Source organism: Mchenga conophoros, linkage group LG11 (assembly GCF_057382185.1).
Source record: "Mchenga conophoros isolate Kocher_MC1m ecotype Shallow Benthic linkage group LG11, M_conophoros_male_GT1.1, whole genome shotgun sequence".
Taxonomy (NCBI): Eukaryota; Metazoa; Chordata; class Actinopteri; order Cichliformes; family Cichlidae; genus Mchenga; species Mchenga conophoros.
The window spans coordinates 38,739,261-38,761,181 of NC_140536.1; the positions used below are offsets into that span (position 1 = coordinate 38,739,261).

Genomic DNA, 21,921 nt, shown 5'->3' on the forward strand with positions numbered 1-21,921 from the left:
TTATTGAATTATATTATTTTTTTGTAAATGTTATTTATTTTTGCATGCGTGTTTTTGCTGCCTGAGTTTAACTGAGTAATTTTTGTAAATGTGAGACACTTGCTGTTGCCTGTCGTCGCCAGGTCTCCCTTGAAAAATAGGTTTTTAATCTCAATGGGATCTTCCTGGTTAACCAAAATAATAATAATTATTGGCAGAAATAGCCTTCGGAACTGCTGGAGCCTTAAAGTTCTGCCTGCGGATCAAACATGTTTCTACACACATTCACCTGTGTGGGCTTCTGTGTTTGTGAGTCTGACACAGGTGTGTGTGCTGCTGACTTATAGATGTGAACTTGACCCCAGAGCGGGCCGTTAGCTGCGGTTAACCCGGACAGAGCGTGACTTTAACGGCGGTTTGGCCTCTACATTTAGCGGCTGAGCTGTGAGAGAAACACCAGGTGCTGTTGCTCGCCTCACCGGAGCTCACCTAAAACCTGTGGAGAGGAATTAGCTGATCTGTAAAAACTAAACTTTGTAAAACTAATGCTAACAACAGCTTGTGGGTTAGCATTGCGCTTAATTAGCACGAGTGTTAGCAAGCGGAGGTGACCTTACAGTTAGTAACAGGTGTGTCTGTTTTAAGCCGTGAGCTTCTCCCGGTAGGACGTTCAGATACAGGTAAGCGTGGGTGACGTATTATAACTGAACAGGTGAACTGTGGAAGCTAACGTTAGCTGTGAGCGCTGCTTTTTTTGCGCGGACACAAAATGGCGGGCCAGCGCCGCTTTAGCACAGAGCGAAATTGGAAATTTCCGTGTTACCTGCGGAAACTGAGAGCGCTCACAGACTGTGTTGAACACCACGAGGCCACTGAGGCCTCCTCTTAAATTCGGCTGACCTTTGAACCACGAAGCGAGATTAATTAAATTTTTATCTGCGTTTCCGGCTCAAAGACGGGAGATATCTGTGTGAGTTAAACAGCTGTGTAAATGAACAGGGTCGCGTGTGGGCTCTTTGAAGAATGCCGATATGAAGGCAGACATCAAGAAGTGGCAGTTTTACCGGAGCTGCTGCTTTTTCCGCTTTCCGTGCTGAATGAAGCTTTTTATCCTTTTGAATCAGGCGGCAGGTGAACAGGGTCCGGCATCCAGAGGCAGATGGAGTCATCAGAGCCAGGTTCGTTTCGCCCCAGAGGAACATCGACGGTGTCCCTGCACGAGCGGTGAGTTACCATGACCTCCTGCGTCCTGCAAAGTTAAAGGTCAGGCACACTGTGCTGACGTTCCCTCCTCTCTCTGCCGGCAGCTTCTCCAGAGTCCTGGTGGAACAGCAGACCTGCTCCAGGTTGCATCAGAGGGCATCCGCTGCCCTGCCCGTGGTCCTGCTGATGAAGTCAGCTCCCTTATCGCTGCTTCTTCCACAGGTGAGTCCCAGAGGGGTCACAGGTCACCTGTGAAGAAGGGCGGCCCAGGTGTTCATCGGAGGACCACCGGCCTGCTCGTCTGACACGCTGCAGCCGCCACGTGGAGTTGAAAACAGTGAAACCATCCCTGGCGCGATGGGGTCGTGAGGTGTTTGTGGGACCAAACCAGTGTGAGGTTTTGTTCGACATCCTCGTGAAATCAAACGACAGCGAGTCTGAAACTCTGTCGCAATCTTCTTCCCTCTTTGGTATAAACATGGGCGGGGTTAATGATGCATTTGGTGCAGAATTCCATGGCAACCTGTACTGGATAGTTACGATAAAGTCATTTTTGCCATCGTACGTGAAAAACCTGCGGTGCATCGAGTGCATTCGTTATATCACCCACACGGGTCACCGCTGCGTCATCATAAGGGTTCTCAGCATGTGCACACTCGTCCGATTTTACAAGTGGATGGCGAGCTACTGCACCGTAAAAGCGAGCTGCTGTGTCTCTGTGTTGCAGGCTGCCGGGAGCTCTGAGAGGGCGGAGCATCGTCACCTGAGGAGGAAGAGGAGCGTCTGGACTCGACTCGGCTGGCAGCGGGTAACTCGCTGCCCGTCAGCCTCTGCGCATCAAGGCTTCTGGAGCTTCATGAACAAATACAGGTGGAGAGCGCGGGTCACCTCCACCTGCAGGCGTGAGTATCTGAAACACGGCGCGCAGTGGGCGGGGCAGCAGTGTGTGGCCTTCTTCGCTAGACTGAAGCTGCAGTAGAATTCTCACCTGTGCTCCACCTGTGCGTGCGTTTCCTCTGCAGGAGCAGTAGGTCTGAGCGGTCGACTCGGGAGGCGGAGCCAGCTGAGACCGCTGACCTCAGGTGAGTTTCTCAGCACAGCTTCATGCTGAGCTGTGGAGAAAAGGTTGGTGCGATTTGGCCTGTTAGGCGGGGTTAGGAGAGCTGCGCTCTGATTCGTGCATCTGATGGCACAGCTACTGTCTGCCAGTTAAATTCAAAGACGTTTAAATACAGCTGGAGGGCTGACCGCCAGGGGGGCGTGTCCCAGTAGCTCGACTAAGCTGACCCCTACTGAGTCAGAGCTTTGAAATCTCCCCTCCTCAAAGGTTAAAAGTTTAGAGGTCAAAGGCCCTTTGCCAGAGGCTAACGGTTGCTCTGGTGCACTGGCTGTGTCCCAATTCAGGGTCTGCAGCCTTGACGGTGCTCAAGCACCACTAAGAAGTGCGAGGCCTGTGAAATGCAACCATGACACCAACTGCTGGAAGCATTTCAGACAGCTTTATTTGAAAGAAAGAAAGGAGAAAATCTTTTGTTCATGTGTTTGTTTTTACATGAGCTGTGTTTGATTAGCTGAGTATCTGAGACCACGGGACTGAAACATGATTGTTGGGCTTCATTCCTGTGCTGAACAGTCATTTAAGATTAGCTAGAAAATAACAATGAGCTGATGTTGTTCATGAGACTAAAGTCATCTCACTGTGGTAATTAAATATAATATGGCCAATATTATAGTTATTATTATATTATGATTCATTACAGCAGTGAGCTTGAACTCTACTTTGAGTAAAGATTCAAGTTGCAGTTATTTACATTTCCAATCACCTTAAATCTTCACTCAAAGACAGTCAAGCATGACAGTCAGGGGTCCTTTTGTCCCTCTGTGGGGGGTCACTCCCACTAGGTTTATATCTGGGACTCTCCGCCATTTGACCTTAGAACTGAAGAAGCTTCTCGGATGAGAGGTGAAACGTCTTCAAGCAACTCAAAGAAGTCCAGACGCTTTTCTTTGCAAGCTCCTTAGACTACGATGACCTGGATGACTGAGAACCTTCACAGACACACGTTAAAGTCCGTTTGGCTCGACACCACCGAACAGAGGCAGCAATATAACATAGCTAACATTAACAGTGCAGTGAATCCTGCTTGTGCCGTGATGTTCAGGGGTCCGTTCTTCGTACCTCGCTTACTACATCCAAGACCAAATCATCGCGCTAACCGTGAGCTCGCTAATCCGGTTCTCCGAACACACCTGCTGTTGACGATTAGTACAGCTGGATGAAGTAATGTGAGATCACTGGGTGTCGTAAAAGGGGCTACGCATCGATAGTAGAAACATTGATCGGCAACCCTCTGATTGGTCGGCGAAAATGTCGAAGGAGCGCGCTCGGTATTTTTCGGCAGCAGAGCAAGAACTCTTGAGTGAGGGATTTCAGGAGTTTCAGAGTTTAATTAAAATGCAAGGGAACACTGCAAAGGCTGCAAAAGCAAGGAGAGAGGGCTGGCAGGAAGTTGCTGACAAATTAAACTTGTAAGTGATTTAATAATAATAATAATAATGGATTGGATTTATATAGCGCTTTCCAAGGCACCCAAAGTGCTTTACAATGCCACTATTCATTCACTCTCACATTCACACACTGGTGGAGGCAGCTACGGTTGTAGCCACAGCTGCCCTGCGGCAGACTGACAGAAGCCAGGCTGCCATATCGCACCATCGGCCCCTCTGGCCAACACCAGTAGGCGGTAGGGTAGATTTATTATATTACACTATATTATCCAATATTGGATAATATAGTGACTTATAATACAGACTGATAATACAGGACTGCAAACCGAGCAGCATCACTGACTTTCAGCTTGTTGTGTTTGTGGATATATGACCGACTTTAATTATCCACAAAATCATCACATTCTCTGTCAGATTAAGCTCAGCTATTGAACGGCGCATATTTAAAGGATTTAAAACCAAGTTAGTACAAACGTCGCTAATGTCACATAACTCTGCCGACATGTGGCCAACAGTCATGTTTTAATGTTCTTCGTTATTAAACATTCGCACATAAATAAGTGACATCATATTCAGTACTTACTTAAAGTTTACTCTTCAGCTGCTCCGCTTCCACCGTGTTTTCCGGCAAAATTATCCACACCCACCGCCGCGCTATGCATTCTGGGATATGTTGGGCCACGAAGTGTACACCGCCACAGTCTTAAAATTCAGGGAAATGAAGGACGCATTTGAGGGCCGCATTTGGAGCAGCCTTTGAATTGGGACAGCCTTCGTTGTGCCGCTGTGACGTAATCGGCCTTAAAATGCGGCCTTTAAGGCTGCAGACCCTGAATCGGGACACCGCCTCTATGGCTGGAGCTCGGGGTTACCTGTACCTAGTACAGAGGGGGAGGGGCTTCCACAGAACATTGCATGGTTATATTTACAGGCTCATGACTTTGTTCTGGCTTGGCTTTGACACCCAACAGGAAATGACCATGCGGGCCTTTATCCGCCCAGGAGGGAGGGGCCGAATGAGGGAGGGGCCTAAAGGGTCAGATAATAAAGAGATGAAGAAACTTCACGGTGTCTCTCAGGACACAAACACACAAGAACCAACAGCAGGAAAACTAAAAGTGAATCATGTCTCCATGGAAACAAACCAAAGAGGGAGTGGCATTACATTGCTGACCTTTGACCTGCTGACTCCTGTTTGTGTAAATCTATCAATTTTGTTTCTGGCAGGACGAAGACGGCGCGGGGTAAAGCTGCGGATAGGCGGGGCCACCATTTCAAAGGGGCGTGGTGGCAGCAGAAAGGTGGTGCCAACGAAGAAGCAGCTGGACGCTGAGCTGGACGACTACATGTCCATGTCCCGGAGCCGACTGGACAAACAGCTGGACGACTACATGTCCACGTCCCGGAGCCGATTGGACGCCGAGCTGGACGAGTACATGTCGATGGCGGGACAGCCGCAGCCGCTGTGGGACTGAAACTGTGACGGGCGGGACCAAAGGTTTGTTCTTACTTTGGAACCGCCTCTCCAAGTGTACACGAGTTTTATTTGGTGACTGAAGGCCGCAGCTCTCAGGCTGCTGATTGGCTCCTGCTCTCAGGTGCATTAAGCATTTCTTTGTTTTCAAACCAGAGCGTTCAGTTTTCTGTTGGTTTGTATGTGTTCCTGAAGTGGTTGTGTGTCCTTCACTGACCCTCTGTGTGTTGGAATTTTTAATGGGTCGTTTGTAATTCTGAAGTTTTTGTTCCCAACATTTAAAAGAATAAAAGACGTTTGTTCGCTCTTGTCTGTACGCCTTCGCCGAGTCCTCAGAGCAGTTCATCGATGTGTCTGTCCTCTCGGCCAATCATCATCTCTCCAGAGACGAGGCATCGGCGACCGTTCGGTCACGAGCTGCACGTGTGCACTTCAGGTTACAAATCCACTTTGAGCTCCAAAAACCAAAATGCAGAAGCGGCGTCGACGAGGCCGCGAGCTGGGCGCCACTCCTCACTGAGCTCAGGTCAGCTGATGAGGAGTCGCCCCTGCTGGTAGGTTTGAAGTGCTTCGCATTTAAATGGGCTGAAGGAGGCGAGGTCGCTACAGATGCATCACCGACTTCCAGGCTACGTCCACAGTAATGCGTTTTCGTTTTTTGAAAACATTTTCTCTCCGTTTTGGCGTCCCGTCCACACTGAGGCGGCGTTTTCAAAACGCTGTCGAAAACAAAAAGATTTGAAAACAGTGCTTCGCGTCGCAGTGTGGACAGCAAAAACGCAAACTTTCTAAAACGATGACGCATGTTAGTCATGTGATGCAGTCATGTGGCCAATTAAACAAAGGTAGCGGAGGGCGTTACACAGCAGCTGTTCTGTTTGACAGCCCTGTTAAAGATGAACATCAGTCTGCACGCGCTCCAAAAAGCTTTTCCTCAAATTCTTTAACTCTCACTCGCTTTTGCAACTTTGTACTTTTGTGTTACTCGCAGCAACGACTCCACCTCACTGAGTCCATTTAACAAACTCGCTGCTTTTCCTCCACATTGATAGATTTGAAAACGGCGTTTTCAGGCGGAAACGCCATTTTCAAATCTATCCGGGCCAGTGTGGACGTAGCCTCAGGAGACTGAACCCTCGAGACCGTTTTACCCTTCCTGTCATGTGACTCCTGTCATGTGACTCCTCTGGTGCTGGACGTTCGTGTTAAACAGGGTTTCTGATGATGAGCTCAGGCTTCTCCTGCATGTGCATGATGTCAGGCAGGACGTTTTCAAAGGTCTTCACCTTCCTGCTGGTTAGTGGGAGGAGCTAAACTGTCTCGTTTGACACAGATGAGGTTTTCTTGTCATGTACAGATAAACAGTGTAGCCACATTGACCCATAATGAAACTGTTTAGCTTTACATGAGCAGATAGAAAGTGTGCAGCTGAAAGAAGCAGCTCGAACGAGCCGTGCGCAGATTCTCAGACTGAAGCGTCAGATAGGACGCACACATTTCTGACACGCGATTGAACAGAAGAGCCTTAAAAGCTGAGATCATGTGATCAGGAGCAAAAGTTCCTGTCTTATCTGTATTTAGCTGGAGGAAGCTGTGGTTCAACCACTGTTTGATTTCTGACAATTATTCAAACAAGACAATTTATAGAACTCAGAAGCTTTGAAAGAGCAGAACACCTGATGCCATCAGCACAGAGATGACAGGAGATGCTGTGGTCTCATCATTTGTCCTGGAGGCAGAACTGGACCTCGCCACATCCTTGAGGTGGCAGAGCTGATGACAACACTTGATTCACACAGACGGTAAAAGATGTCTCTGATAGATACGATATTTAAAACAACACCAGTAATCCCGAACAGGCCTTTGATCCAGTATAACCAGTACGGTGTACTCTCCAGAGTCTGCTGCCATCAACATGTCACCACACACTTTAAGTAAAGCTGTTTCAGTGCAGTTTGTGGGAACCAGACTGGAAAATGTCCAGAACATCGTTTTTCTCCAAAACGTTGGTTCAACTACAGAAGCTGGGAGCTGAGCCAGTATCAAGAGACGTGTTGGTTATTTCCAGTTGAGACCAGTAGACTCAAACACACTGATGTCCTGTAAGGAGCAACGTGTGCGGCAAGTCAGCTGACGTGCACGCACAGTTTAGAGCAGGGGCGTCAAACTCAAGGCACACGTCAGGTCGCGGGCCAAACAAGATAAACATTCACTGAACACAAACTGTTTTTTAAACATAAATATGAATAAAAGACAGGAATATTATTCCAGATTAAATAAACTTAAAAAAATAAACTTTATCTTTAAATATTTTGCTCTTCATAAAAATATATCCTGTCAAAATTATGCAAGTTAGAAATAAGGACATGCTGCCAAAACCTAAGGAAAAGTAAATGAGAGCAAACACAAGGTTGGAGCCGCATGCAGACGAGCTGCAGGAGTGGAGCTAATAAACTGTGCGGCCATTCAGTGTCTTTCCCTGAGTGCATCATTACACTGCAGCTGCATCTGAATCTGCACAGGTGCAGCTCAGCAAAGTGCGCTGACTTGGTTCAACATGACTTGGCAACAGGGAAAGTGAGGCAGGCTGCACTGGTGCATTAGTGACAGCTTCACTGCATCATACATGTCCATGAACTGACAGGTTTCCTTGCTGAGCTCAAAAACTCTATTGAGAACTTTTATCCCGACTCAGCCAGCAGAGCTCTGCATGAAGGAATGTCAGCAAACTCTGAATCTACTTCCCACATAAAAGACTGAAACTGACGGTGATTTAAACTTTTAGCTCAGATCAAATGTACGGTCTGCGTCACGGTGATCATTACATGCTGCCGCTGTCACTTGATGCTCGGGTACCAGCCTTGCTCTGACCACGAAGGACCGCCGAACTGAAACTGTGAGTGCTGCTCTGACCTCTGACCCCTGACCCTGCAGCGACAGATGTTCTACATCTGTAAACAAGAGCACTGACCAGCTCTCTGTCCTCCCGCCCTCACCTCGTCCTGCAGGACAGCAGAGAAGGAGCTTGAGACGGATGCTGAGGGAGAAACAGGTACCGGAGCTGAGTGCAGCTCAGGTGTGACGCTCAGTTCACCTACTTAAGTAACCGAGCGTCGAGGAGGAAACACGGCGGCTTTAATCGGATTGGACAGATTTCCTCCGACCCTCGCGTTCATTCCTCACGCCACGCCCACACAGCCAGGACTTTACCTGTGACATCATCTTAAACGCCACACCAGGGGGAGGGTCTATGGACATTCTTTGCTGCGTCTTCACCTCAGCGCAACTGGAGAACACAGACTGTATATAAAAGATGGCTTGTTTGTGGACATCGGAGGAAGTGAAGCTGCTGGCGGTTTGGTGTGTGTCTGTAGGCGGGCTCTGATCTTACCTGCTAGACCCTGACACGCTGAGCCTTCACGTGATTCTCACTTAATTTTTCAGGTGAGGCCACCTGTTGGGTGTTTCAGGTGTGACTCTGTCACTAAACGGTTAATCTGCCTCCTGAAACACTTAATCTTTTCCTCATGTAGAAGAATTACAGAAACATCACTGATGACTCGCCTGAAGAGGCGGTACCTCTTCAGGTATTACAGTATTTGTGTAGCATGTCTGAGCTGACGGGCAGGAGAATATCACCTGTTTCCAGAACTCGCCTGTCGTTGAATGGCGACAGTTTTGTTTTGTTGCTGTTTCTTTGCACAGAGGCATCGTCACAGCTCGTACCTTCAAAACGAAGCAACCGTAATCAGGGTAAAGGTCACCTCCTCACTGAAGGGGGCGCCGTTTATCAACGGTAAAGCTCAGAGAGCCATGTGCACGATGGCGTCTGTTCAGCTGGAGTCGCTCCACAGTGGACGTGAAATAGAAATGTTTATATTTAACCAATGATATCAATAAAAAGTTATTATTTATTAGAATTATCAGCAGAAAATAATCAGGCTGGACTTTAAACACCATCATCATCATCGTCACCATGACTGGTTTCTCGTTTGTTTGTTTAAGGCCTTGAGCTAAAAACAAATGTGACATTTAAATGGATTAAAATAGAACCGTGGGCCCCGTGTGAGGAGTGGATCACGTGTCCTGGGTTGACCCCGACCAGAGCGGCGAACCCGCTCAACTCTGACACCTGACCCAGTCTCCGGGTGCCAGCTGGCCTCAGACCCCCCCCCCCCCCCCCCCCCCCCCCGCCACTGCCGCCTCACACGGGATGTGACAGCACTGAAACTCGAGCAGCGACGACGTCCTCTGCGTGTCATCCGCTCACGGCTACTTTTATTTTTCGTGGATTCAAAAAACGCCTCCATCCCCGCTCCCGTCACCTTCACCAAGCGTGCCTGTCTGCTCTGAAACCATCCAGGACTCTTTCGTATCTCCAAGAGCGCCTGAACGCTGCTGCAGGATTGCTCTCCCCCCGCTTCAGGACACCTACACCAGGAGATGCCGGACTAGAGCAGCGCAGATACTGAAGGACCCGTCCCATCCTGGCAACAAACTGTTCCAACTTCTGCAATCTGGTAGAAGGTTCCGCATCTTCCGGGCAAGGACAGAGAGACTCAAGAGGAGCTTCTATCCCCAAGCCATCCGTGCCCTAAACACACACACCCGCCCTCTCACATCATCTATAATTGACTGAGACAGGACTCTTCCAGACACTAAACCAAGGCACAATGTACATTTCAATTCCTTTAATTTTAAATATGTTTATATTGTCTATCCTGTAAAATAGTCAGATGTCTATTCATATTAATGTACAGAATTCACCTGCTTGCTGCTACTACTGCACATTCACCCAGTGTATATACTACATATATATAATGTTCTTCCTCTACACCCCCCCCCCCCCCCCCCCCCCCAATTTTTGCACATGTCGAGGAGCGTGTCAGGCTACATTTCACTGTGTGTTATACTTGTATAACTATGCATGTGACAAATAAAGAACCTTGAACTGACCGCTGCACACGATGGGCGCAGCGGCGAGGTCACGAGACGCTCCCAGGCAGGACAGCGGGCTCCCTGTCAGGAGACACGTAGAGTCTGTTCTGACCTGAAGGAAAGATCTGGAAGCAAAGATGAAGTGATGGATGAAGGTGATGAAATGGGTGTGACGATGGCAGCTCACGTTTGAGTTCACGCTCAGAAGACGTTTTCGGACCAAGAGCTGACCTGAGAGCGGCTCCGCCTCCTTGATCCCTGACGTCAGGATACTCACACATCTGATCGCTCACACACAACAACACGTGTTTAGAAACACTCGGCGTGGGTCACATGATATCAGGAGCCTCAGCAGCAGGTTATTTCTGTCCCGCACGCTGTCTGCAGTCCTTCTAGGAAGCTGGCAGCTGGAGTGTCTGGATTTAGACGCTGAGCACATCCACGGCATGACGCTGCAGATTCCTCTGCTGCTCTGCACCTGCATGGGTGACCAATCAGAGCTGAGGAGGCGGGGTTACAGAAGTTCAACTTCCTGTTCCCTAGCCAGAAACAGGCGGTCTCTAACGAGACCGCTGCCAAAACGTTCTTCTCGGGACATGTTGGTGAAGCTGAGAGAAAACGTTTAAACAACACGAAATGTTGGTCAGAATCAAACGGTGTGAATTAAAGATTGTTTGAACTCCAGCTGCTGCAGATGTTTCAGTGGCTGGTGCTGTGGGCTGGACTCGGGGAATCGACGCCCACTCGTGCAGCTGCTCTCCGTGTGCTGCTCCAAGCCTTCATCATCATCGTGACCACGACACTGATGATGATGATGATGATGATTCTGTTACTGTTGTTCTCGCAGTCTCAGATGCTGGACCTGCACTGTGTCCCTGTGGCCAGCAGGTGGCGCTTCTGTCTTTAGCCTGTTGGTTGGTGGGAACTGGAGCTGCAGGTGCTGCTGGTTTCTGCTGGTTTCTGCTGGTTTCTGGATAACTTAAAATGAATTAGTTCAATTCGGGCTGGGAGATGCTCCTGCAGCTGTTTGATCAACATGACTGTAAAAACCTGATTACACAGTTTGAGTTCTTCTTGTTTTTATGATGAGATGACTTTTTGTCTGTCGTCTCTCTGGTTTCTTGCCCTCTGACCTTTGAAAGCAGGGCTTCACTTGTCTGTATAAAGTTGTGATTCCTTATTTGGCAGCGAGCAGACGATTGGTCCTGCAGCGCTCTCTCTGGCCCATGTGCTCCGCCTCAGTCTCAACAATAACAAAAACAACTTCAACCGTTTTGGCTGCAAGAGAGGGAGGTGGGGCAGTGGCATGTTCTCAGAAACTGAGACTGAAGCGAGTCGGTGTCCAGAGGAACAGGCCGGCGGATAACAGCTGGCCTCGGCCTTCAGTTTGTGTGCAGCGTGACGCTTTAACACAGCTGCTCGCCGCGTGCTCATCAGTGTATTTGTTTTGAGGGCTTTGTGTTTCTTTGAGTCTTTCTTTTCCTCTGTCTTCAGTTCACTTCCTGTTTTATTTTGAAGACCAGATTATGTGTTTTTACTTCCTTCCTCTGTTCTTGTTCCCACCTGTGCAGGTGTGAGGTCACCTGTTGGCACTGCGTTGCGTGGCGGCGTGCAGCCAGCGTCTTTCCTCAGAGCTGCTGCGTTCCTCAGGTGGAAATGCACTGAGCAAGCGTCCAATCACAGTCGTCGTCAGCTCAACCTGCGGGTACGTTTCTGGTTTCAGACAGAGCAGGAACTGAGGGGCTGGATAGAGCAGCAGTGTCAAATAAAGAAGCATTATTGTGAACTGTGACTCATACAAAGCTGCTCTGATAGGGTTTGACAACAAAATGAGCAGTCCACCTTAAAGTCCACCTTAAAAACCGTTGAGAGCAGGTGAGGAACACCCTCTCAGACCCTCCATCTGACACCGTGTGTGTCACTGGGAAAGCTCAACGTGCAGGGTGTGTTCACACACGTATGCATACATACCCGGGGTGTGTTATATAACTGTAGAGGTGTCGCCCCATCAGTCATATCAGCTCTGTTTATCAATCCCACAATGCCCCGGGGCTGCTGAGGAGAACCCCTCACCGCTCACGTACATCCACGCTCACACACAAAGCACGTGGTGTGTGTGGCGGTTTCATGCACTGTTATGTAATCCATGTTTTTACTTGTGGCAGAGCACAGGGTTCAGCTTCAGCCTGATGGAAATGCTGACTTCAGTACAAACATGGCGGAACCAGCAGGAGGGCGGGGCCGACGGCGATTTAATGACAGTCATTAAACGTCCACCGTACACAATGACAGAGTTTACTCAGAGGCTTCACCTCAGCGTGACCGCAGCTCACTGCAGTTCCTCTGGTGTCCAGCAGAGGCAGCAGTGAGTCAGACCCCACAGACATTGTTCAATAAACATGTTTACAGTCTGAAGCAGACGCTGCGCCTTTCTCTGGATGATTTCCACCTTCATAACACCTGTGCGGGGGAAGAGGTTTCTAAAACTCACCTGTGTGCATTATTAGAGGCGTGGTCTCTTTGACTGACAGGCAGCTGTAGCTGTTAGCCGTCTGGACCCTGTTTGTGCTGCTGGAGCCTCCTCTGACCAATGACACGGCTGCTGTGAGGGTACTGTATTAACAGAGCGCCTGAGAAAGCTGAGCTCTGGTTTTAATGAGTGAAATTCGAGGCTTTTGATTGGATGGTGCTGATTAGCAGGTCTCTGTGTGTATGATGCGATGTTTGTCGCTCAGAGCGAGGAGCGGGCGAACTGCTAATCTGCTGTAATGAGAGGATTTAATGGGAGTCATGTGACATGTTTGTTTTCGGTCTGACTGACAGGAAGCAGATATCATCTGCCGTCTCCATCTGGGCTCTGACCTCACCGCCCCAGAGTGCGAGTGGGGTGGAGTCGGCTGATCTGGGGGCTCAGTGCACGTTGAAACAGAGAGGAGTGTCTATAGACTTTTGGCCGGCCGAGTAAAGCTGAAGGAGGCTTGTTTGCTTTCTGCTCGCCTCGCCTTCTCTGTGTTTACAACTGCAGGGACTCATAAATCCTGTGATATCACTTCCTGCCATGTGCAGCCGCCTCACATTCCTCGTGGAGCGGGGGAGCTTCCCCCTCTCTCTGAATGAGGAAACAAACTCGGAGAACCCGAGCTGCTGGCGGCGCTCCCACTGCTATCAAAGTTGATCCTCCGGGGACAGGGGGGCGGGGGGAGCCGATGACCACAGCCAGCAGGAGGGAACCAAACACAACACACACTGTGAACCAGGAGCTGACTGAGTCCAAACCTGGGATTCAAAAACAAATTCACTGAAATGAATCCTCCAATCAGCACCCAGAAACCACTGCGTTTAACACCGCAGGGCTTCCTGTCAGTAACCTTGCAGTTCACCTAGGGGGCGCTCTGGCATGTTTCTCAAGCTCAACGGCTAAAACAAAGATTATTTTAGTTTCCAGGAAACCAGCCTGGAATAAACCACCAGTCCCGCAGTTCCTCTGGTGCCCAGCAGATGCAGCAGTGAGCCAGTCCCCACAGACTCCCGTGTCACCGTTGGCATGTTCATGATGTGAAGCAGCCGCTGCTTTGGTCTCTGGGTGTTTTAATGATGTCAGCTGGCTCTGAGATGGCCCTGCTGATCCTACACAAACACAGGAGCGCACAGCCAAACCCTCGCTGGCTGCAGCAGAGGGGGCGACCTCTGAAACAGCCTCGCTCAGGTGTTGACGTGCAGACAGGAAGCACTCGGTGCGCCGCTTTATTGCACGGTTCACATTAACAGTGTGAGGTTCTGCTGTTGGCATGAACATGGCTCCATGTGAAACTTTCACCTGCGAGGACGTGCTTTCATCACAGCGAGCTCTCATTTTCAGTCTGACCTGGTTTTTATAAACATGTAATAGACATGTTATACCTGACAGCAGGCTGAGCTAACTGATTCACTCTGAAGGTTCGACCTTTACTCTGAAAATCCAGCGTTACACACAAATCTGGCTTCAGCCAGTCTGACCTGACACGTTACAAACAACGCTTGTAACGTATCATGTGTCTGTGTTTACAAATCGGACGTAATAAGCAAGGGGCGGAGCTGGCTGTGAAACCTCACTGGTGAGGCCTTGTGATTGACAGGTCTCTCATAAGAATGAAGACTTCAGATGTTTCTGCACTGCCTTCAGTTTCCAGAGCGTCCATGTTTCATCCTGCCAGTCTGTCGTTGGTGACGTCATTGTTTGAGCACGTCAGAGTTTGGGGGCAGTCCCCAGGTGACTGTGACGCACAGGAAGGAGGTGCTTGGATATCTGTGGGAGAACTATGATTGGTCAGCAGTAAGCATGAAAACATGAAGGCATCGGGACTGATGTAGTGCAGTGGTGCTAGCAGGACCCAACCACTCCAACGTCAAAACCTAACCCTGACCAATCAGATCATCGGACGGGACACAGGTGGAACAGGTGGCAGAGTGTGCTGTGTCAAAGGGGGTGTCCAAATTCATGGGCTGCATCCTCCTGAGGACGGGTTTGTAGGCCGATTACGTCACAGCGACGCGCCGAGGGCTGTCCGAATTCGTAGACTCCTCCGAATGCAGCCGACAAATGCGTCCTCCTTTTCCCCGAATTTGAAGGATGGGTCGGGTGTGTCCTTCGTGGCCTACCATATCCCAGAACTCATAGCGCGGCCCAGCCAAACTCTAGTTTCCGGCGATGGCGGCCGCTACTAAGTTTTAAAATTACTCTTATTATTCTTTCTGGGTCACAAAATAAACTTTGAACATATTTTCAGCTGTGTAAACATCAACTATCTGCTCGGTGTATCAAGACACCACATATTTGCAAAAGTGCTTCGACGTTTTCAGAGACGTCTTCTACCCACCAGCTCGATAGCTAGCCGGGAGCTCGAGGGTCACTGGAGCCGCAGAGAACGGCACAACTCCCGGCACATCATGTTCAGATCACCGCGGACTTTCGCTTCTCAGGTTAAACGTGATATATGAGTCACTTAGACAACCTAAAAATTTTATTGTTGGGCTTTTCTCAGTGTTTTATTTGTTCGTGAGTAAATCAGTTTGGCTGAGATTAAAGTTATTAGATTAGATTAAACGTTATTAATCCATCGGGTGATTTTCACACAGATGAATAAACGTCAAACAGAAAGCTGATTAAACAGAAGTGTGAGACGGTCGAGAATTTACCCCAGTGTCCTGTTATATTTTAGATATCGAGGAGCAGACGGCCGAGTTTATTAAACTCCACCGAGACAGCGGTGACACAGATCAGAAGGCGAGACCGTCCAATTTCACAGCTGTTTACTTCCAGCCTACCCGACCTTCTGAGGACCCGGCCACGTAGACTGCGAAGGCCGGGTCCTCAGGAGGATGCAGCCCATGAATTTGGACACGACTAAAATCTTCAAACATCATTCACAACGCCTCACTGTGAGGTCATCGCTGCTTGGCCCGAACGAAACCTTGAGAATGTTCTAGAACATGTATGTTAGAACGTGTATATTACAAGATGGACGCCCGCTGCCAAGCTCAGGTGTGAGTGAGGACAGCGGGATTGTGATAAGTTGAGCGCGTTCATCAGAGGACGGCAGACAGGTGAAGCGTACCCGTGTTTCACCTGCTCACCTGAACTGAGAGTGACTTCATCATTGCTCTGCTGATTACACGTTTCAAATAAACTTTATTGGCTCACAGCCTGAAACGGTTCCTTTACAGCTCGCGCTTTATTTAAACATGGTCCAAAGACACTCAGAGCCAAAGAATGTGCTGCTGTTTCAGGAAGTGGTGACTGTTTTTACACACACACACGGAGGAAACCTCAGCCGAGCGCTCTGATTGGCTGCTGCACCACGTGTCTGCAGTGATAGTAGCTCCTTTTACGGTGGTGAGGCTCGTTGGCGACGGAGCATCAGGTTCAGACCGGCTGCTACTTCTCAGAAACAAACGTACACCGTGTTCCCGCGCGCGCGCGCACACACACACGGGACCTCCACCATAACAACAGTGATTTGAGTTTCCTGCCATGTTAATAAAGTTTATTGAATGGGGGACAGGAAGACAAACCGGAAACACTCCGGGATGATTTTATACGGGTGCAGAAGCGCGTGCCACCTTCACCTGAAGGCTCCCACAGTTCAGTGGACTCGTGAACGCGCATGGGCTAGCAGACAGCAGGGGGTAGCGTGTGCGCATGCTCCTCTGTGAGTGTCACACGGACTCGGGCCTTTGTTTGTTTTGCCTGCACACGCGCCGTTATGTAACGTCCGCGACGGCGGAGCGGCCCAATGCGCGCGGGGCCGGGGGGGCGGGACGGGAAGGCCCCGATTCGCGGGGCTCCGGTGCTCTCGTCCGGAGCTCTGGCACCGGAGCAGCAAGAGCGCGCCTGAGTGGATTAAGAGTAAACCGGAGCCTCGGCGCCGCGCTGTCGGGATCGGCTCTGTGTTTGGGTTCGCCCTGCTCCCCCGCCTCTTCGGGCACTTGGTACAGTCCGCAGCGCGTCAGCCATTGTTTACAAATGAACTGAGAGAGCAGCGAGGACACCGAGCACCCACACAGCACCGACCCGCACCAACACAACGAAGGACCAGACGGAGGACAGCCGCCATGCCGTGCCGGAAGCATGACTACCTGCTGCTGGAGCAGTCGGTGACCGTGGACTCAGCGGAGGTGGACGCACTGGTGACGCGGATCGGAGAGGCGCTGCAGCTGCACGGCTCCGCCCAAACGCCGGTGTCGGTGAGCCGTCTGCACGGCCTCGCCGGCGGCCCCGGGACCAAACCGGCGGCCGGCGGTGCAGGGGCTCCAGCGCAGGCGCGGACCGGCTGCTGCATGCGGCTCCGGAGCCGCCGCGGGCCGCGGGCCGGCGGCAGGCCGAGCCCGTACGGCGTGCCCGGCTCCGGAGACTCGGACTGGGACCGGATCCGCCCCTGGAACCGAAAGCGGCTCGGCGGGACGGAGGACGACCCGCACCGGCTGCTACAGGAGCTGCTGCTCTCCGGGAACCTGATCAAGGAGGCCGTGAGGCGGTTGCAGCTGTCCGCGGACTGCGGAGACTGAGCCCGGACACCGGGCACGGACTCACACCTGAGCCACTCACCGGAAACTCCGCTCGGACTTTTTCTAATTTCTCCGTTTGGTCGCGAGGCCGGCAGCTAGCTGAGCTATGCTAATGATGTTTATGTTTGACTGGGGGGGGGGTGCTCACCTTGAGGCCAGGTAAAGGTGAGGTTGCTGCCAGGCACACATGTGGCTGCTCTCTGCTTCACGAGGAAATGAGCAGCTGGGTTTGTTTACAGTCTCATGGTGGGGTTTTACCTGCACAGGTAGGGGGCCGGGCTGCCCCTTGGGCCTGTGTGGGCTCAGGTGCTCTCACCTGTGGGAACTCCCAGCAGGACTTGTGTTGTTGTACTTTTTGTTGTGTGAAGAATGCCTCTGCTCCGTACCGGAGTACCTGCCGTTCCTGAGTATTCAGGCTTTTGTTGTCTTAATAAACTCACCTGTTTTTTTTTTTTCACACCTGTGCAGAGTGTCTTTGTCAGAGCACCGGCAGTGCTGTTACTGAATCACACCTGGACGAATACACTGATTGGACAGATCCATAAGACCGATCAGCTGATTAGCATAGGTAGCTTCAGACAGGTGTTACTGATGTGAAATCAGCTGATCTCACATCAGGAAATAACCTGGAAACACCTGCTGGTTTAACCTGCCACATTGTCCAGATGAGTCAATAGAGAGGTTTGATTCTAACTGCACAAGTCTCATGGTTTAAAGCTCAGTAATGAGCCTGCGTGCACGCACACACGCCCCCCCCTCCTCTTCCTGTGGACGATGTGGTCTTAGAGGCCACACGCTCATTATCAGCCTTTAAATACCCACCCCACCCCCACCCCTGTGTCACAGCAGGGTGACTCCTGCAGAAAAACATGTTTACCTGTGGTGGGCTGTGGGTCCTGCGGGCTGTGGCGCCCCCTGTTGTACCTGCTCTGTTACTTCATGGAGTCCTCATAGGAGCAGGTCCAACAGACTCATGGAGAAGAAATTCAAGAAAGTTACTTTATTTATCACAAATTTTCTGTTTTACAGAGGCCAGGAGGAGCAATCCAACTTTAAATAATAAAAGTAGGATGTCAAACAAAGAAAAAATGGCCAATTAACTAGAATAAAAGATAAAATAAAGATCAATAATACACAGTAAAATGTTAAAGGCTGAAAAGAATAAATATTAGAAAAAAACCCAAAACATTACAATAAAATAAAAAATTTGATAAAGAATCTTTAAGTAAAAAAGCAGAGTGAGAAGTTAAATGATCCTCTGAGTAAACTGGGAATGAAAAAGTTGATTCTGGGCATGTGACATAGCGTGTTCATCATCTTCAGGTGAGTTCTTCAGTCTCAGCTGACTGCAGGTTTCCAACCTTATAAACAGGACATCTGCACAATGACTGAAACCAGCGGACTGACTAACAATGCTGTGTATGGTTTACATAAACAGGGTGCACCTCTAAGACCGATTGTCTGTATGATCAACTCGGTCACCTACAACATCTCCAAGTTTCTGGCTCAACCTCAACCCGCTGGTGGGCAGCTCTGAACACCACATCCAGAACATGTTGGATTGTGTTGAGAAGGTGAGAGACAGATGAACAGGCAGGTGAAACCATGATCTCGTACAATGTTACATCTCTCTTCACTTGCATGATGACCCCAACCGCAGCAACAGGACCGCTCTCAGCATCGACCTAGTGTGTTTGAACTGTGTCTCATTCCACCTGTTTCATATAAGGGTCAGTTCTACAGGCAGAAACATGGGTGTGCCGTGGGCTCCCCAGTTTCACCCATCGTGGCCAATTTGTACACGGAAGAAGTGGAAAAGTGGGCTTTGCTGTCCTACCCTGGAACAGCACCAAGCCATTGGTTCAGACATGTGGATGACACCTGGGTGAAAATCAAATCTCAGGACGTTCCACAATTCACAGATCACATTACAGTAACTCTGTGGTCATCATGGTGATGATGGCCGCACAGCTCTCCTCCCAGAACACATGCCTGTGGAGAGTGCAGGAGGCGTCCTGCTCGATGCTCTGACCCTCTGGCTGTGACTCCCACCGTACCAAACCCGTGGACTCTGATCGTGCAGACATGCAGGATGTTTATGTGGTGAGTGTGGACATGAGTCCGAGGGCATGAGGAGCTGACGGGCTGTGGGACCGGTGGTCCGGAGGCTTTGCAGTGGTACACAGCTGTCTCCACGTGAAGTTTGCCAGCAGCTGATGAAGCACAAAAATGATGATAATGGTTCATCAGACGAAGACTTCATCACCTGAGGTCAGAGTTTTTATTCTAATGGAGTTCAGACTGAATCCAACCAATGAAATGTAATGTAGAGGCTCTGCAGTGCAATGACTGCATGCACGCACCAGAGGGCAGCACGACACCACGAAGCTTCTGTCCTAACGCCTCTGAACACCTGATCTGCTACAGGTGAGCAGGCACAGGTCACATGATTAAACTGTGCTAAAGGTCACTGCAGGGTCAGAAGTAGAGCTGAGGCGGATGGTGGTGAGTCATCAGCTGACTGACATCAAGAATCAAGTCATGAACACACGAGATAGAATATCAAGATGTATTTTAGAATGGAAACAGTTAAATGATGAGAAAGTAGAGCCGGGCCGGAGCACACACTGCTGTAGTCACTGACTGTGAAGGAGTGCTGAACCAACGCTGTGCCCTGCTGCCGCCAGCACACTGAAGGAACAGGTTCCTCTCTGTTGGAGAGTGGACAGAGAAAAGAGGGCTTGTTCTTCGCTTACTTTGTAAACTCGTGGTCGGCATGACCGATCCTCTGCCTCAGGTTTGATCGAGCGTCCATCATTAAAAACAGATCAGTTATGTTGAAAATTATTGACTGACTCATTCTTAGCAGTGGGTCGTCCAACCAGCTGATTTAGGTTTGCAAAGGTGAACATGGCTGGAAGCAGCATTAATGCCAGGCACTGAAAGCATGTCGCTACGACTGGAGGCTGAACCCTTACTTTTATTGGTTGTTGATTTTCTTCTTCTGTTTCGTGGTGTCGAAGCAGCCGGTGCTCGTCAGGATGCAGCGAATGATGAAACGAAGTTCTGCCTGTGAGCGCCGGCGCGTATCGCAGCAGATATTTTAGGACTGAAGCAGAGAGAGCTCCGCAGGGACGAGCAGCACTAATTTCACTTTGATGTGCGGCGTGAGTCACTCAGAGTTTGGCTGCCGGCTGGGCTCGTGTTTACTTTAATGTTTGGGACACGAAACACTGTTTACTCTGTGACGAGAGACATGACCCCTGAACAGACAGGATGTAAGCAGACAGACCTTCAGAGTAAAAGCTGCACCTGTTCAAGCCTGCTGGCTTTAAAGAGTTAAAAGAATCAGCAGCATGTTTGAAATAATGAAAACAGAGTCCGCAAGACGTCAGTACACTATATTAATGTATGTACTTGTATGCACAAGTACACTAGCAGGGAACTCTAACAATGTAAGCATGAAGCAGACGATGCAAATATCATGCAAAGGATGCTGGGAGCTTGAAACGGTGCTTTGTGCCTCTGATGTGGCGTCAGCATCTCTGACACATGCTGATCCTCTGAAAAATATCAAAGTACAGAAAATTAGACCTTTCAGCAGCTTGAATCTGCCAGCGTCTTACCCAAACACCCTTCATCTCAGGCAGAGGCTGAGAATCAAACTGCCAACCCTGCTGCCTGGGCCCTTTAATGTTCAGTGGAAATCAAGGACATTTAACAACTTTCCAGGACGAAGGTTTTGAGCTGCTCTGCTGAGGAGAAGCTGTGATGAAGGAAGGAGAGGAGTCAGTTTCCTCTCTGAGACGAGCGCCATCAAATATTTACAGCTTTCTTCTTCTGCGCCTCGCTAAGCCTCCGTCAGCGTCCGATGAAGCTCTGACGATGCTCCGCCACTCTGACCCGATCGCAGTGAGGATGATTCAGAGCACAGAACAGCTTCGGCTCTGACCTCAGACCTAGCCCACCCCTCACGTTTAAATATAAAACGTGCTGTGTCTCAACCACAGCCTGTATATCAAAGATGGGGGGGGCACCTTGCCATCACTCGACGGCTCGGCTCTGACACGTCGGCATCTTTGTGGGCGCTGCTGCACAAACAGAAGCTCTGTGCTGGACTTTAATTGCATCGCTGTCAGCAGAGAAGCGATTGGTTCCACTTCGATGGCGTCTGCGTGTCGGCCAAGAGGCGGAGCTCCAGATGATGCTGAGGACATCCAGCATGACCCTCTGCCTTTACCTGCTGCTTCAGGTGTGGCACAGTGCCGATTGGACACTCACAGTGAAGCCGGCAGCTGCTGACAGGCGGCGTTTACTAGAGATGACAGGAAGTGATGTAAGCAGCAGCATCAGAGGGATGTTCAGTTCACGGCTTGCAGGAGCTCCTCACTGCCTCTAGTGTTTTTCGCTCTGTGGATTTGTGTCCAGGTATAAATCTTTGAGTCCTTCAGTGTCCTGCACTAGGAGGGCGGAGCCGGGGGCGGAGCATGGTGCCTCCTGCTTGCCGTGCAGCGTCCAGGACCAGTTCAGGTATCCTGTGTCGCGTCGACCCGTGAGCGCGTGCAGACCAGCGTCTGTCGGGCTGACGGTGAACAGATTCCATTGCTGTTGGCTCTCCATCAGCTCCAGCTGCAAGGCGGAGGCGGAGCTCGCTGCTCCCCGCGCTCACTCTGTGATGATGCACTCCAGGATGTTTATTCCTGCCACAGGCTGACATTAAACACCGCAGGACTTCCTGCTGCAGCGGCTCAGATGCTGGCGTCTGTCATCAGAGT

General features: G+C 50.1%; 3 protein-coding genes and 1 long non-coding RNA gene across 13 annotated transcripts in view; 2 read left to right on the top strand and 2 right to left on the bottom strand.

Annotated features, from left to right (window-relative positions):
* LOC146565047 (SMAD family member 4-like) overlaps positions 1 to 1,962 on the bottom strand; it is a 22,091-nt gene extending 20,129 nt beyond the window's left edge. The window contains exon 1 of one of the 2 annotated variants that reach the window (XM_085292917.1): positions 1,044 to 1,962. The gene's annotated coding sequence lies outside the window, so the exon portion shown is untranslated. Of the gene's footprint in view, positions 1 to 596; positions 998 to 1,043 lie in introns of those variants that run through there. The other variant, XM_085292918.1, reaches the window with a different exon arrangement.
* LOC146565048 (uncharacterized) overlaps positions 1 to 12,429 on the top strand; it is a 13,402-nt gene extending 973 nt beyond the window's left edge. For 2 of the 9 annotated variants that reach the window (XM_085292932.1, XM_085292934.1), the window contains exons 2-6: positions 1,104 to 1,203; positions 1,287 to 1,404; positions 1,910 to 2,084; positions 2,205 to 2,264; positions 4,918 to 5,474. In XM_085292932.1, the coding sequence (XP_085149058.1) occupies positions 1,139 to 1,203; positions 1,287 to 1,404; positions 1,910 to 2,084; positions 2,205 to 2,264; positions 4,918 to 5,165 (666 nt within the window). In that variant the 5' untranslated portion in view covers positions 1,104 to 1,138 and the 3' untranslated portion in view covers positions 5,166 to 5,474. The other 7 variants (XR_014894496.1, XM_085292928.1, XM_085292931.1 and 4 more) reach the window with 7 other exon arrangements.
* A 3,961-nt stretch (positions 12,430 to 16,390) lies between these two features.
* Positions 16,391 to 17,605, top strand: gbp (glycogen synthase kinase binding protein). The gene has a single exon (XM_085292916.1). It carries the CDS (start codon positions 16,694 to 16,696, stop codon positions 17,144 to 17,146), a length of 453 nt encoding a protein of 150 aa, XP_085149042.1. The 5' UTR covers positions 16,391 to 16,693; the 3' UTR covers positions 17,147 to 17,605.
* Positions 17,606 to 18,131: 526 nt separating this feature from the next.
* Positions 18,132 to 20,675, bottom strand: LOC146565050 (uncharacterized). Its single transcript, XR_014894495.1, has 2 exons — positions 20,125 to 20,675; positions 18,132 to 19,857 (listed from the first exon to the last, which is right to left on the bottom strand). It is a non-coding gene; the product is annotated as an uncharacterized LOC146565050 (long non-coding RNA).
* Positions 20,676 to 21,921: the final 1,246 nt, after the last annotated feature.

Coding starts and splice junctions, on each gene's coding strand:
- gbp (XM_085292916.1), top strand. CDS start 16,694: ATGCCGTGCCGGAAGCATGACTACCTGCTGCTGGAGCAGTCGGTGACC.